This window comes from Plasmopara halstedii (genome assembly GCF_900000015.1).
Source record: "Plasmopara halstedii genome assembly, contig: Scaffold_194, whole genome shotgun sequence".
Taxonomy (NCBI): Eukaryota; Oomycota; class Peronosporomycetes; order Peronosporales; family Peronosporaceae; genus Plasmopara; species Plasmopara halstedii.
Window position 1 is genome coordinate 163,743 of NW_020187115.1, and position 15,614 is coordinate 179,356.

General features: G+C 45.5%; 7 protein-coding genes across 7 annotated transcripts; 5 read left to right on the plus strand and 2 right to left on the minus strand.

Moving 5' to 3' along the window:
• Nucleotides 1-1,085: 1,085 nt before the first annotated feature.
• On the plus strand, nucleotides 1,086-1,823 carry PHALS_02441 (Putative N2,N2-dimethylguanosine tRNA methyltransferase; the record flags this gene model as incomplete). The annotated part of the gene is made up of 2 exons (XM_024719845.1): nucleotides 1,086-1,689; nucleotides 1,759-1,823. The coding sequence occupies 2 exons, from the start codon at nucleotides 1,086-1,088 to the stop codon at nucleotides 1,821-1,823; spliced, it is 669 nt and encodes a 222-aa protein (XP_024572720.1).
• Nucleotides 1,824-2,187: 364 nt separating this feature from the next.
• On the minus strand, nucleotides 2,188-4,349 carry PHALS_02442 (uncharacterized protein; the record flags this gene model as incomplete). Its single annotated transcript, XM_024719856.1, has 8 exons — nucleotides 2,188-2,277; nucleotides 2,340-2,531; nucleotides 2,605-2,736; nucleotides 2,800-2,894; nucleotides 2,954-3,035; nucleotides 3,097-3,519; nucleotides 3,602-3,670; nucleotides 3,741-4,349. The coding sequence occupies 8 exons, from the start codon at nucleotides 4,347-4,349 to the stop codon at nucleotides 2,188-2,190; spliced, it is 1,692 nt and encodes a 563-aa protein (XP_024572721.1).
• Nucleotides 4,350-4,419: 70 nt separating this feature from the next.
• PHALS_02443 (Dynein-associated protein Roadblock) lies at nucleotides 4,420-4,824 on the plus strand (the record flags this gene model as incomplete). The annotated part of the gene is made up of 1 exon (XM_024719867.1): nucleotides 4,420-4,824. The coding sequence occupies one exon, from the start codon at nucleotides 4,420-4,422 to the stop codon at nucleotides 4,822-4,824; it is 405 nt and encodes a 134-aa protein (XP_024572722.1).
• Nucleotides 4,825-6,569: 1,745 nt separating this feature from the next.
• PHALS_02444 (zinc transporter 5-like) lies at nucleotides 6,570-7,208 on the plus strand (the record flags this gene model as incomplete). Its single annotated transcript, XM_024719878.1, has 1 exon — nucleotides 6,570-7,208. One exon carries the CDS (start codon nucleotides 6,570-6,572, stop codon nucleotides 7,206-7,208), a length of 639 nt encoding a protein of 212 aa, XP_024572723.1.
• A 312-nt stretch (nucleotides 7,209-7,520) lies between these two features.
• PHALS_02445 (uncharacterized protein) lies at nucleotides 7,521-10,291 on the plus strand (the record flags this gene model as incomplete). Its single annotated transcript, XM_024719890.1, has 3 exons — nucleotides 7,521-9,510; nucleotides 9,574-10,109; nucleotides 10,172-10,291. The coding sequence occupies 3 exons, from the start codon at nucleotides 7,521-7,523 to the stop codon at nucleotides 10,289-10,291; spliced, it is 2,646 nt and encodes an 881-aa protein (XP_024572724.1).
• A 55-nt stretch (nucleotides 10,292-10,346) lies between these two features.
• Nucleotides 10,347-12,408, minus strand: PHALS_02446 (proteasomal ubiquitin receptor adrm1-like protein; the record flags this gene model as incomplete). The annotated part of the gene is made up of 7 exons (XM_024719901.1): nucleotides 10,347-10,447; nucleotides 10,522-10,654; nucleotides 10,731-10,868; nucleotides 10,935-11,083; nucleotides 11,434-11,917; nucleotides 11,996-12,283; nucleotides 12,349-12,408. 7 exons carry the CDS (start codon nucleotides 12,406-12,408, stop codon nucleotides 10,347-10,349), a joined length of 1,353 nt encoding a protein of 450 aa, XP_024572725.1.
• Nucleotides 12,409-12,508: 100 nt separating this feature from the next.
• Nucleotides 12,509-14,284, plus strand: PHALS_02447 (ubiquitin1-specific protease; the record flags this gene model as incomplete). The annotated part of the gene is made up of 5 exons (XM_024719912.1): nucleotides 12,509-13,142; nucleotides 13,265-13,294; nucleotides 13,372-13,406; nucleotides 13,474-13,539; nucleotides 13,598-14,284. The coding sequence occupies 5 exons, from the start codon at nucleotides 12,509-12,511 to the stop codon at nucleotides 14,282-14,284; spliced, it is 1,452 nt and encodes a 483-aa protein (XP_024572726.1).
• Between the last annotated feature and the right edge of the window lie 1,330 nt (nucleotides 14,285-15,614).

The following is a 15,614-nucleotide window of genomic DNA, read 5'->3' on the forward strand; positions in this document are numbered from 1 at the left end:
AAAGTTGGGCTCTGCCCGTGTGCACGGGCAGAACCAGCGAGGCTTGGTGATTTCAGTGTCGTTGACACAGGGCTCATTGAGCAAGAAAGTCGGTTTGTTCCAACAAACCAAGTTGCAGTGTCTAGCGGACACGCAAGCCTCGTTGAGGCAATAATCGATTGGAACTGCAAACGTTCTCAATCTTAATAGGGGAGGGTGTGACGGGGTTAGACGTACCCTGGAACAGGGGTGTGTGTCACACGAGATGGGCATGGTGTGACCACACCCAAATAAGAATACGGTACGTGGCTGGGTAGCCAGTAGTTATTTATATTTTACTTTATATTTCTGAGAAAATCTATACAATTAAAATTAGGAGGCTTTGCCGCAGATAGAAATAAATAAAGTCAGTTTTTGGTGCAAACTGAAGAGTTAATTAGCCCTGGGTTAAGGCTATAATTACTCTTGGAGAAAGCGGATTGCGATCCGCTAAACTTGTACTTGTTCTGAGTATAGAACGAGAGGTCGGTGACCTAACTTACGCCTCCTCAAAGCGCTAACCTACGGCAGCCCCGCTACTGTGACTGAATACCGGTCAAGCACAATGTCTACAAATTGGTCGAGCTTTAAATAGGATAGGATGTGTCACACAATGCATTAATCTGGGCTTTATTATAATAGATGATAAGACTTCTATAGGAGTGATATCTAATATTAAGTACATCATTATTTGCTGAATCTGGTTTGCTTTGTTGACGTGGACTTAACCAGTCAAAGCTTCCTCTGTGCAAGGTAATAGGGCAACCTTGTTGCACTAGGTCAATCGGTCGACTGAGATGATAGTCTGTGAGGATGTGTCATCTTACAGGTGAACAAACATGCTTGATGGGCCTCTGTATATAGTAAGATCGGAGGGGATACCTTCATCCAAGTCTATAGTATGAATCTATCAAATGTGGCGCACACACAGCGCATTTGATAGATTTATCTTTAATAAAATGTGCTATCAATCTTGGTTTGGAGTAGTCCAATTTTTTAAATGACCTTTTTAAGCGCACATTATAAATACCACATCTGCACTCTTTTGAGAGTAAAATACTGGTGTCATGATTCAGCAGGTGACAATCGGCGGACGAACCTATTCAATCTCAGAAACATTATGCAGTGCTGAGCTAGCTCCGATTTTTGAGGATGCGTGGACGTCCTCGCGCGTTTGGGAAGCTAGTCGGTTCCTGGCAGAGCGCCTTACTGTCTTTGCGTCAACGTTAGTTGCCAATTTTAATGTCTGCGCCGGAAAATCGGTACTGGAGCTGGGCAGTGGATGTGGCCTTGTTGGCCTCGTGGCGGCTTCGCTGGGGGCTAATGTTTTGCTTACGGATCAGGCGCAAGCGCTAGAGCTACTGAAGCGCAACATTCAGGCTAATGTAAAGTCTGAGAACGAGCGAGAGCGTCTACATGTAGCTGAATATATCTGGGGTTCTGAACAGGCGCTGCCTCACAACTGTTTCGACTACATCCTTGTGTCAGATTGCATAAACCCCATCTATGGCCGAGAGAGCTGGAGGAACCTTGCGAACAGTATTTGTAAGTTCAGCAATTGTAAGACGACGACCTATCTAGCACATGAAGCTAGAGGGGATGACGAAGCAATGACAGATTTTTTGGCTTTTAGCGCGGATATGTTGCAGTGTAAACAAATTGATCGACAAGGTAGGATAAGTCTCTATGTCATTAGGAAAATTTATATGAGTGATAAATAGAATTACTTTTATCCAACAGACGGCTATTTTTTTGTCGATTTTGGATATCACGTGAAATGCTATTATCCTTCATCGGGATGTTAACTGCAGAAAAATTTATCACGATTGTTAAAGACAGACTTCGATATCCAATATTCACACTTTCCATCGCCACTTGGGGCCAGGAGGCCAGAGATTTATAGAATGCATGCACTGTATACACCCAAGCTATACACTCAAACATATCGAAATGGGGCAAAATCTCGATTAGAACACTGACCCACGTATGCTTAATATCGATAAGATAGAAGGTCGATTTGAGTTTGTGATGCTTTCACATCGACACTGCACGAAGGATGCGTGTGACACCTTTAACTCGTCATACTATATGTCAACATTTAAAACAATAGTGATTATATGCAGAACTAGCAAAGTATTGCAAAATGCCAATTTTGATCGAGACGATGATTTATCGATGATCACGCTGATGTCTTGCTTGCTGAATAAGATTCGATGCCGAAGCTGCTTGTGCCATCTTTAAACTTCGTTTACCGATTCTCTAGTGATCATAAGTAGACATCTGAAAATGTTTCGTGAATATAATCTTAAAAAATCTATCACCTTTTGCTTCAAGGAGTGACCTCTTCGTGAAGCTTCCTCAATTGCAATACCAGATGGGAAATTGGGAGATGCAATGGACAAATGTGATGATGTACCCTCAGCAATCATAGGTCGCTGCTCTTTACTAGGCTGATCTTGCTGGTGCAATCGTTTTGATTGGTACTGTTTTTCGCCACTGCATCCAATTAGTCGCTGCGCCACACCATGTGAGCATGCATGTGAGTTATGAGTTTTTCGCAGATAGATAAATGTAAAAGTCGTATGCCTGTTGAAGCTCTTCCTGTCCGCGAGGGCAATTATCAGTTTGCGATTCACCGACGCTATCTACATATTCATGCGAAAGCTGATCTTGAATGACTCTTGCTTGACCCAAAGCGTCCAAGAATGCTGGACATTGCTATGGCAATATAAATGCAAAAACTTTAAATGCATTTACTTTACGCGATACCAAAATTCAGACCTTGAGTGTCGAAACACTTTTTTCCAATGCACCCAAACGCCTCCCGATAGTATCTAAGGATTTCGTTCCGATCTCGAAACCAACTTCCTTCTGTGCTGTTTGGAGCTGCTTGATACGCTATTAGTGCTGCTAGTCAACAAAAATAGAAAAATACTTTCCGTGGTCCTTGCCGTCTTGCATGCATCTTGGTTAAGCCTGTCTCCGATAGTGTTAAGGGCAGCAAGCATATTGTTCCTCTAGAAAATGCAAATATTATGCAGGATGTTATGTGGGGTAAATTTGTAGAATTGTCCAAACCAAATCGTCTGCTCGAATATCAAACAAATCTTCAGCAGCTGCCATTCTATCACTGAGTTTCTTACTGCGGTCTTCGCACGTCTGCTGAGCTTCAAGAGCACAAACTTGTAGCACCTTCAACGCACACTTCAGTTTGCTTTGTCGATTGAGTAAGTCTTCGACCGAAATTGGCATTGTTGTGGTGCCCACGGGGAAAGCAGCAGCATCACCATTCTTGATGTCATCAACCTCGGATCGGAGTGCTACCATGGTGTCACTTAGAAGGTGCTGACTGTCGAGACACTTATTTAGCACGTTCTTCATCTTAATGTGTCCGTGCTCCAGTTTGTTTTGTAGCTGGTCAAGTTGCCGCTGAAACTCAACAGTTTGTGTTTTGTAAAAGTCTGCGGTCTCTGATGCTTCGACCCGTAAGAATGCATTCGCCTTATTCACCAGATTGATGCATAAAAAATCAACAGTTTATCGATACATTTCTCGATTGCAAAACTAAAGCCCTGGCATTTACCAGTTGGATCACTTTTCTCTCCAGCTCGAAACTATTTTCTGACACATATGAGTGGATTGTTTCCAGCTCCTACAGCACCAGAGCGGCATCATTATTTGTTGTCATCCTGATGTCAGAAGACGATAGATATGCAACGCACCTTGTCAAGCTTATGGAATGCCGCGTCTGTCACTTCCTCGACTTTTCGCTGTCTCGTTATACAACTTGAGTGAATTTCTTCGATTCGAGCACCGAAAGCAACTACTTGCGCTTTCAACTTCTCAACCTCTTGCTGGGTTTGCTCTTTGACATCATTCAGAGATAAATCGTTCGTTTCTACCAAGCGCAGCAAATACTTTTGGCATTGCCGAAATTGTTCGTCCAGTGTGTCAACCCGCGGAAACTGCCGCTCTAACTCGGCCGAAAGTTTATTAATCGAGCAGTCGAATTTGGCTGTGTATCCTGCAATCTCACTTCGTGTCTGCTGCGATATCTGCCCGACATAATTCTGGTTATGTTCAAATACCTTGGAGAGCAATCCGACCTTCTGGTCGGTAGCACTGTGGGCACTCTCGATCTCTGCAAGGCGTTTTTCGAATGTTTGCGAGGTCAAACACGCAGCCGACACTCGCTCTAGTTGCACCTCAAGAAACGAGATATATGCATTGCGATCCGTCAATAGTTTTTTTGCATTTTGTTCGCCGCAATGCTTGAGCATGGCATTGCTGCGCATATAGTCATTATAATACGAGCCGGAGCTCTGCGCCATGTCTTTATGTATACAAACTGGTAGTTTTAGGCGTCGGTTCAAGGCAGAGGGCAATATTAAAAGCGAAGATATGGCGGCGGCTCTAAACGAGGTTGAAGAAGTGATAAAACAACTAAAGAGCAAGCCTGGATTCTCATCGTATATTCTTATGAACAATGATGGTATTGTAGTCAAGTACGAGAACCTTGCGTACAAAGAGGCAACAATGCATGCATACCATGTCCTCAGTCTATACGGTCGCTCTAAAAAACACATCCACAAACTCTTCCCTGATTCAAACGAAAACGAAATCGAGTGGCTACGACTGCGCACTAAGATGCACGAGATGATCATCGCCCAGCACCTTAAATTTACGATAGTGGTGCTTCAGCAACCACTTACTACAGATACGTCAGAAGAACCCAGTCGTCGCGGTTTAATTGTAGAGGAAGCTACGATTGGTGGTAAGGAGGAGGAAAAAGCGACATTAAGTTAATTGAGATGGACCCACAAGGAATGAAAGCTACATGACTATAGGATAATACCAGAGCGCGGCAGCTTGTTGGGCAACTAATTATCTCGAGAGATCCATTACAACCGATGCATGATTAGGTTGAAACAAATAACTTTGATGATCTTTTTGTTTGGCTAAAATAGCCTCTGTTTGAGTACTGACCACGCACTACGAATCCACGCGTCACAATGGACTTAATAGCCGATGGCAGCGGCTTTCACAACAGTCCCGTGGCTTTAGTCGCTGGGGCTGCCTGCTCGCTACTGCGACTAGGTCTGCTTCAGTCTCTGCTCCTGTACACGACGCGTACATTTTCGGTGTTAGCCCAGCTCTTGCTTTTGCAGCTCATGATACACGCTGTCATTTATCGCGGCTCGAAAAGCTTTAAATTTGATTCACAGCGTCTGACTTTAAGCGCCGCGCACCGACTAGCAAGTCTTTATGTGGCAGTCCAAGCTCTTTGCCACTTTGGATTGCTCTTCGCATTTCTATTGCAACATGCGGATGTGCTATTGCTACACATCAAGCGATGGTATGGCGTTGGAGACAGAAATAGCTCGTTACTTCTGCTGCTAGGATATGTGCTGGTAGCAGGGGTCAATGCAGACAAATATGGGGCTTTCTTGCATACGATACTCCTGATTGGAGCATCAGTAGGACTACATTTGGCCGCTCATTCATTGATGCTTCAAGCAGACGGTGACGTGTCGCTAGTTTCCATTGCTGGAGCCACGATACTCGCTGCTCTGCTGGCGTTCGTGACGCCTGCTGATTTGAACTATGCCCGATATACTGCCAACGATCGAGCGAGCGCTGACGAAGGCGTCATGAGCTCGTCCACATGGACAATTTACTTAGTAGCTGCCGCTGTAAGTCACTTTGCCTCAACTTCACTTAGAAGGCAATTTGCGTTGCTGTCAACACGGGATCAAGAGAAGGCACAGCTAATGTTTACAATAACGGGTATATTGCTGGCTATTGTCATCGCATTTTTGAACTTCGGCTGGCTCCGCGCCTCGTTACTTGCTGTATCTTGTTCCTTGATCGTTTATGTTATGTTGCGAACCTGGCAACGTCTTGGCACTTTGTCTCGACAAGAAGGGGATCTTGATACATACCGAAGAAGCTCCGCATGTAGGTCTGAGAATGGCGGACTGATTTTGAGTGCATCGCAAGTGCTCGCCGTGCTTTGGGCAAAACGTGCCTCGCGTCAGATGCTCATTTTTTTGTCGATCAATGTCGCCTTCATGTTTATAGAGTTTGGAGTTGGTTTGTATACGAACTCATTGGGACTGATGGGTGATGCCGGGCACATGCTCTTTGATAACGGTGCCCTTGTAATTGGTCTAGTGGCCTCGTATATCGGACAATTGCCACCTGATCCAACGTTTACGTACGGATACGGACGCGTAGAGGTTCTTTCAGGTTTTTTAAACTCGTTGCTGCTGCTCGTGGTGTCGTTCCATCTCATCACTGAAGCGGCATCGCGCTTTACGAATCCACCAGAGGTCACAACGGATCATTTGCTCCTAACTTCAACCGCTGGATTGCTAGTAAATCTTGTCGGGCTCTTTTTTTTTCATGAACATGTACATGGCCATAGCCACAGCCATGAAAGCAATAATAAGAGCTATGGCAGTGGACATGGACATAGTCATGGTGTTAGTCATCATCAAGCTCACGGTGAAATTGCCTTCGATGATTGTCAGACTCGCAAAAACTCCAATATGTATGGCGTCTACCTCCACATATTGGCAGATACGCTGGGCAGTGTGGGTGTCATCATCTCGTCAATCCTTATTCATTTGTATGAGTGGCACGTTGCTGACTCAGCATCTTCTGCACTCATCTCACTGCTCATTTTGACCAGTACGCTTCCATTAATTCGTGATACGGCTCGACAGTTGCTGCAAGGAGCTCCACGTGAGATACAAGGTAGCGTAAATGCAGCTTTACAGGAAGTCCAGTCATCGATTCCTGGGGTAGAGCGAATTGCACAGTGGAATATCTGGCATCACGCAGGAAATATGCATGTTGCGACGTTGCATCTTGAGGTTGCTGTCTCGGCAGATGAACAGCAAATATTACTACAGACGCAATACATCTTTCGGCGTCATGCACGTCTCGACGAGTTTCTTTCTGTTCAGATTTCAAAACCTAAGTTGATTAGTACAATAGGTCATGAAGGACTGATGATGACTGGATGCAGCGCTGACCATGGCCACAATTATGACCACAGCTATGATCTCGATCATATTCATAGTTGTCACCATGCTCACAATCACAACGAGAAGCTTGTGCTAAACAACGGCATTTATTTGTCCGTGCCACCTCATCAGCATGTTTCTGGTATTGGGCACTCATGAAGTTTCAGTGAGTGGTAACTTCCATTACGTGACCACGCAACTTCTCTCGAAGTCCCATCACTTTCGCTGCAACGATCATGATTGAGCTATATCCTTGAATTTCATCTCATTTTTATCCCAAGATCCATTTTTTTACGTCAATAGATTAACGCAGCACAATTATGATATGGAAATGATGTACGCTGATATGAAAAACGAGAGGAGAGACTTGCAGTACTTAGAAGAAAATAGAGTGATCGTTAAGTGGGCGCGCTTCATCGTTGTTCATTACTAATTTCAGAAAACCGCCTATTTTCGTCTTGTGGAAATCGCATGTGTTACAATCGATCAACAGCAATCCAATCTAAGCTTCTTCCGATTGACACGCGTGCTTCGCAATCGCTGGAGCCAATTCATCTACCTTCTAGGTTAAGAGATCGAATCATACGTGCTCAACGTCGAGCTAACGCCGCCAAAGATGGCGTTGTGAGTTTTGCTGACGATATTCACGACCGGGCTATTTTAGGGACTGCTACAGCAGCAGTGACCAACGTAAGCGCGAATCTTGATGAGAGATCACAAGCGACACGTTTTTTAAATGCGAACGCTGGAGCAAAAGTTAAAATGCACTTACCTGACGTCATTCTCAGTCACAAAATGCGAGACTTTGAAGCTCGTGCGAATGCAAAAGGAATTATAGTTACAGCTTTAGGGAAGCCAACTGATCAAAGCCTGCAAAGCTTGTCGGTGGAAGAACGCGAACGGCTGATGTCAGTCATGTATACAAAACTTCGACAGATAGCCAGTGAAGTCGAGGCAAAATTTGCCAGAACCACGATGACATTGGATGCGAACGGAATTTTTGATCCATCAGCCAACATTCAGCGTGCTCAAACGCTTTGCCTCGTAGATTTACAGCGCCACTTCAGACTTGATAAACTTCGAGACGAAGCCATGCGCGAGGCGCTTAACTTACCAGCATCAGCGATGACAATCAGGCCGATGGTTCAAGCAGATACCTCGCAGACTGCCAGTCAGCTTCAGCTAGGAAATCTTGCTGCGACGTCAGCCACAGATTTAAAGAAACGGAAGCCAACTCGTGTCTATAAGCTCTCTGCGAAAGATACTTGCAAAAGTAATTTAACGTCGTCTTTGTCGCATTTTCGTCAGCCTAAAAAAGCAAGTATCGATGATGATCAGATATCGACCGTGACGCAAACGCTCATGCGCTGTAATGGACTTGCATCAGCAGCATCTGCTTCTCACTTTATGACACAAAAGGGAAATATCCCTTCTATCATCACGAACTCCAATGACTGGAACTCGCATGTGGTACATGTACAACATATCTTGGCGGCCGGAGAGATAAAATCGCACAAAGGATCTGATGCTTGGAACGAAAATAGTGCCGAAGCTGCTATGGACTTTTTCCGAGTAGTAAATTCAGCAGATGAGTGGGCCCGGCGCTCTTTAAATATTCGAGCGGTTGGCACGCGGGCAATAGAATTTACTCGTCATTGCAGTGAACGTCAGCGTTCAGATATATTTGACCATTTTCGCTCCAATAGCCCTAGTGTGGGCATATCTACAAATTTTCGACAACGTCTCCATAGCCAGCAAGCTAAATGGAGAAAGAATGCTGATTCTGTTGGCGTGGGTGAGGCTGGCGGTGCTTTGTTTGAATTTGGTGAAGATAGTGACAACAAACAAAAACGAAATGGAGAAGAGTATGCAGATCTTCAGAATCATATCCGAAAGCGCTTGCTTGCTATCAAAAGTCGAACACGCGCAGCAGCGGTACGATTTAAAGATCCTTCAGTTCGAGCGCGTCATCTGACGTTTCCACTGGAATCACCGACCAATCTACTGGCTTCAAGCAGTTCGACAGCACCTGTTTTGAATTGTGCGCTTGCTTCGTCGGATAAAAATCGTACCTTTTCGCCAGAAGCTGCAGATTGCAATATCACCCTTTGCAGATCTGCGTCAGCAGTAGTATCACGTGTTCCTTTTGATGAAGGCACAATTAATTCACAAACGCAAGTGCATTGTGGACCCCGCGTACGTCTTACGACGCCAAAGCACAAAGTAATGTCGGAAAATATCATGCATGGGCAACGAAGGAGGTCACTTATTGGTGCCCCATCCTTACATCGACATTTTAAAAGCATTGGCCGCCACTCAGAAGCTCGAATTGCTAATAGACGAGATGCGAAAGAGACATGGGTCTGGCGTCAACCGCCAGCCGCAGTCCCGGATAATGTAGTTGACATCATTTTAAGGAAGACGAAAAAAACTTGTAATAATGAAGAAGCATGCGACCAAGGTGACTCTCGATTAGAAGAGGAAGAGGATAATGGGTTGATTGACGGTGAAAATAATTTGAAAGGCGTCGAAAGTTGTGACAGTGACATTTCAGCTCGCGGTACAGTTAGGTTGTCGCTTAGGGAACGAAACATCGGCAAGTTTATCAAATCTAAAGTCAAGAGCAACAAGTCACCGACTTTATCACGTCAAGCAAGTCGCAATATCTCTGTGAGGAACGTTTCGACAAGTCAAGCTTTAACTTTCCAGGCTCGAATAGAAAGTATCTGGCGATTGGTGCAGCTTCCTTTTTCCGATAAATTGAGTATGCTGGAGCGGCTATCAACGCTGCAAGATGCTGACGCCTTCATATCGGCGCTGGAACTCTGGGAGCGCGTCGTTTCAATGTTTGATATTCGTCAACGTATGAAGCTTGCATTGCTGAAATACGAAGAGTGTGGCGAGTTGCGGCCGAGCGAATGGCTTTCACAAGCTGAAATTGCGCTGGTTTCCGCGCTACCGTGGCCGTCATGCACGTCTGGAATGAATTCGAATGCTACACATCACGAAACTGCAATGTCTTATGTTGATTTCAAAACTTCGTCTAACTTCGCTGTCTGGGTAAGAATATCATCTTACCTGTTAAAAATCGTGTCTACCAACTGACCCCGTTTGGAATGCAGATTCAGGAGTTTTTTGGTGTTGTAACATTGCAAACGGAAAAACTTGCTATAGAACTCAAAGCCCGTACGGGTGAAGACTTTAAATTTCAAGGACACCCTTATCCAAAGTGTATATTGTAAATGTAATATTTGGTGGTTGACCGAGACGGTTTACTGTTTGGGCTATTACGGTGAATCATCTCTGTTCACTAGTATTGCTTCGGTCAACGGGTGTTTTGATGGAGGCATCTCGTAGATCTGCCCACGCTTGGATCGCAGCCAAGAGAACACCAACACCTGATAGATAGACATGTATCGTATTTAAGAAACAATCAGTTCATTTGGTAACGTATGTTCTTATTGGAACCAACCGTCGCCTGCTGCGAGCTTGTCAGCACCTGCTGAACAATTCAATCCAAAACTAGCCATAACAGTGTTGAAGCTGCCTGTCTGCAAAGCACTAGCAAGGGATCCAATGCTTTGACGAAACTGGGGTGATCGCAGCTATAAGCGCAAAAATTGTTCAATGTTACGAGTTAATATCGTGTTGAAAAATTGATGAAATATTTCGTCGGCATACTGTAGCACGAAGCTCATCAGGAGTCTGAGAGCCTTCAGGCAAGTGCGGAAGAAGTGCTCGAACGCAATCTGCATCATCTAGAACCATGCTTAAATTGTCAGCACTGAGAAGCTTAGTCATTGACACCACTTTTCGTTGCTAAAAGGAGCAAACACCAGCCATTTTTTTAGAATTCAAAACTTCACAAAGCCATGAACACCCAACCGCAAATTGCTGGAAAGAAGACATAGCTCGCTGGAGATCAGCAGTCGTAAGAGTTCCCGCTCCATGATTCGTTGATGTGGGTGCCGCAGTAGCAGCATAAGGCGCAGGTGTGGAAGATGTCGAGTGTGTAGCGGACGAATTTGCAGGATCTGGAAGGAATAAAATCAATAAAATGCTTAAACTGTTAATCATACAGACTCGACACGACCGTGATCAGAAAACCTACAGTGCAAAACCATATGAGACATCTAGAATTACAGTTTTGTTTGGAAAGAGGAAAGATTGCGCTACTCACGTGGATAGGAAGCAGTGGCACGCTAAATAAAGAGAATATAGTACTTTTGTAGGTAAATTACATGCTACCTACCCACACAGGTTCAAGTCTCTGGTTTTGCTCTCTTTTCAAAACTTCAAGATGACGTGTCCATATTGCCGCCGCTGCTGCCGTTGCCACGATTTCCGTCACGGTCCGCCGGTCTGTTATCACTCTCCGAATCACCTGCTCCAGCGTTGCCTCCACTGGCGTTCGTACTGCCTCCATCGCGCATACTTTCCTCGATTGCTAGACGCAGTAACTCGTCTTCATCCATTTCATCTACTTCCATGCTTGCGACATCATGTTCATGCTGCGTCGACGCAGTGGTTGCAGCTGCCGAGCTGCCACCTCCGTTCTGTGACGCTTGGGACGATGAAACAGCGGATGTTGCGGGTGACGAGGCTACTGACTGAGCACCTGCAGGTAGCCCCATGTTTTGCAAAATGTTCTGCAATTCGGACATTTGCACAGCTTGGCCACTGCCCCCGACGCCAGCACGGCCATCACCAGCTCCCATGGCACCCAGCATTTGCATAATGGCGTTGTGGTCCAGTTGCACGTTGTTACCAGATCCGCGGCCACCTTCATTGCTGGTAGCTGCCTGAGCATTATTCATGCAGTCGTTCACCTTCTTAACAAGCTCTTGATCACGCGACGCGTCCTTGTTCTACGATAGGAATCGGAACAAGAAAATACATGAAAAATCAGGTTTGCTCACGAGGCTGGAAACAAAGAATTAACGAACCTGCATCCAAAAGAAAAATCGACGGGACGAGTTCTTGTACTGCAAGATATAAACACGGTCGTCGGGGCGGCCCGTTTCCACCTTGGCAAAATGCGCATCGTCTGGAAAGATGATGAAATCTTCAGGACTTGCACCCGTCTGGCGATCCACCCATTGAAAGTGTAGTAGTTGATCATCCCCGCGCGAAAGACACACTTTTCCTTTCTCCAACTGTGGCGTCACGACGAACTTGCCGTTAGCAGTGGGTTTGGCTGTCATTTTGCCAGCATTAAATGACACCAATTCATTCTGAAACGCAAAAAGGTGTAAACACAAGAAGAAGAGATTTTTAACCCGATGTACAATGTACCCACCCTGCCGGCGGAGCTCGGCGCAAACACGTTGCCAAATTGTGGGAAGAGCGACGACGCCATGATTCTGAAATTGGACAACAAGATCCTATAACATCCATTCGATTGGTGCAAATAATGTTGTTTAGGTGTGTAAGTTGCGTATTTCATAAATTTTCACGTCATGGCAAAGCAAGTGCTCAAGTACCACGACGTACAACTGTACGAGTCGGATGTAGCGCTGTTCACAGGTTCTCAGTGGCTTAATGACAATGCCATCAACTTCTACTTGCAGTACTTGACTCAGACGGTGGTTCCACATGACATGCTACTGATGGATCCGGCAGTAGTGTCATGTTTGCTGCACCAGTGCAAGGATGAGGACGAATACAAGGAGTTGGCAGACGGTCTTGACTTGAAAAGTAAACGAATCTGCCTGATTCCAGTTACAGACAATGTTACATTGGGTGGAAAAAGTAGCCATTGGTCGCTTCTTGTCTACCGCAATGGAGATTTTCAACACTTTGACTCGAGTTCGGGCCATAACAAAACTGCGGCACAGCGCGTAGCGAATTCTTTTAAATCAATACTGCAAGCAGCCGGAAGGAGCGACGAATTGAAAGATTTTACTCGAGTCCAGGAAGTACAAGACGCTCCGCAGCAGCAAAACAGCTATGACTGTGGTGTATACGTTCTAATTGCAGCTGAGTTCATAAGTCTTCAACATAAAGGCGAGATAGAAGTGATGTATCTGAGAGATTATGCAACACCTCAGAGAGTGACAGCTTTGAGAATGCAGATGCCCAAACTAATAAGAGGTTTGCAGGACAAGTGGCAAGGAAAAGTCTAGGATTAGCATAACACATTTATCCTTCGTAAAAAATTATGATAAACTAAATGTATCCATTTAATGCAAGAATATTATTACATTCGTCTGTAGTTAAAATGCAAGTTGCGATAGTACAATATGGTGCGTTGGTGGTGTTGGTCGAGCTATGCGGCAATTAATCAAAAGCTGATGGTTTGAAATACTTCACGGCATTGCAGATCCACAGCTTGGACAGGTGAAGCGTAATTTGGATGTCGGGCGAACTTGTCAATTACTTCACGATCTATGAAATGAAAAAAACTGACGCTTTACTATTGCAGTATGTGAATCAAATGGTGGCATCGCTGTGTAGAGAAGACAAAATTGACATTTTAATGCTTCCAGAGGTAACATTAGTACAACTCTATTCATAAGTAATCCTGACTACAAGTTGATGTTGCGAAGATGGCGTTTACGGGTTACGTTTTCAAATCCAAAGCTGATGTGACCCAAGTGGCCGAGGTGGCAGGTAAAGGACAAACCTTCAACTGGTGTCGGCAACAAGCGCGACGGCTGCAGTGCATAGTAACTTGCGGGTATGTGGAGAAAGAAGGAGAGCTGCTATATAACTCCATGTTGGTTGTAAGCCCTGACGGCGAGCTCGTGTGCAACCCGCGTAAGACGTTTCTGTATGAGACCGACAAATCATGGGCAACGGCGGGTAAAAGCTTTTACACATGGGACTGTCCGTGGCTTGGCAAGACCATTTCCTTTGGTATATGCATGGATATTAACCCAAACGACTTCAAAGCTCCTTTCTCCGCGTACGAATTTGGAACACATGTCGTGGAAAACAAGAGCGACCTGGTGCTATTCGCATGTGCCTGGAACGACTTTGAAAACCATGATATAGAGCCGTACTCAACAATTTCCTACTGGGCCCAACGTCTTTTTCCGGTTATACATTCGCTACAAAAAGGCGAGTATGTTAAATCTAACTGCCATTTCCTATGCTCGAATAGGATTGGAACCGAGAATGGCACGTTTTTCGTTGGTTCAAGCTGTATATTGTCACTAAAAGAGCCTGCTATAATTGCACACGCTGGACGTCGCACTGAGGAGCTACTTCGTGCTGAGATTCCTCACCAGTAGATCGCAACGAAGTATTTCGAGAAATAAAAGTATTAAAGGCAGAAGAAGTATGGTTTAAATGGGCTCAAAGGACAGAAAATGTAGATGAATGAACTATAAGGCATAATATCACGAAATTGCATGTTTGGCAAATGGCGTTTGGAAGATGCGAGCGCTCGTTGCCGCGTTGCCGTTCGAGCACTGATCCACTGCTCCCAATTCTGGACAATTCCGTTTTCTGCAAGGTCCTCTCAAATGCGTAGAGGCATGTATACAAAAGTGAAAAGCAAACTAAGTAAAGAATGCTAACCTGCATACAAGCGCGTTTACATCGAAGCAAGCTGACAGATTAACGGACTGCACTCACACGGAATACAGAAGTGAACCCGGTTGGAATGTGGATGGTGAAAGAGCAACTGATGTATTAGAACCAAGGCATTCTCCCTGTACCTAGCTCCTAGAATATGCACCTGGACCGAGACCCCCCCGAGGCCCAGAGAAACCCCCGCGACCCCGTACGCCACTTATTCCGCCAAAAGCCTTCTGGATGTTCGTATCCGGATCTGTTTTCCAACATGCCTTCCTCGAAGCACTCAGCTTCGATTCTCATGCGGCTGGTTCATAAACCCCATCATACTACACAGCTTGGCTAGTCGAACCTTGTCGAGTGGCTTGGTGAGCGCATCGGCCGGGTTGTCTTCTCACTTAAACTTCGCGAGCTTAGTCAGACCACGCCGCACCTGGTCACGCACAAAGTGTCAACGCAGCTCGATGGGACGCGTGCGCCGCGAATAAGTCGGGCTGGTAGCCATCACGTGTGCCGCACTATTGTCGATACCAATGACCGGTCGCTCGTGCATAGACGGGATTATCTCAGACAATATATTGAACTGCACTTTCGCTTCCATAGCAGCTTCACATGCAGCCACATACTCAGCCTCAGCCGTGGATTAAGCCACAATTGACTGACGCTTGGACATCCATGTCACCGCTACACTCACCAGCATTAAGACGAACCCGTTCGTGCTCTTCCTGGTCTCGGGGTCACTTACCCGATCACAATCACAGAATATGCTAGGGGTCAGCTCCGTACGGGCCCTATATCCCTTCTTATACATAATACCGTGCGCCTGAGTGCCCACAAAATATCGTAAGACGCGCTTGAGCGATGCCACATGCTTCACAGTCGAGTTCGCAACGAATCTACACACTGGCCGAGTGCAAATGCCAAATCCGGCCTGGTTCCGGTCGCGATATACATGAGCATGCCTAGTGCTCCCAGGTAGTCAAAGTTGGAGTCGAAGCTGTCGTCCTCCGTAGCTGGTGCGAGTCTCGTGGTGGACTCCATGGG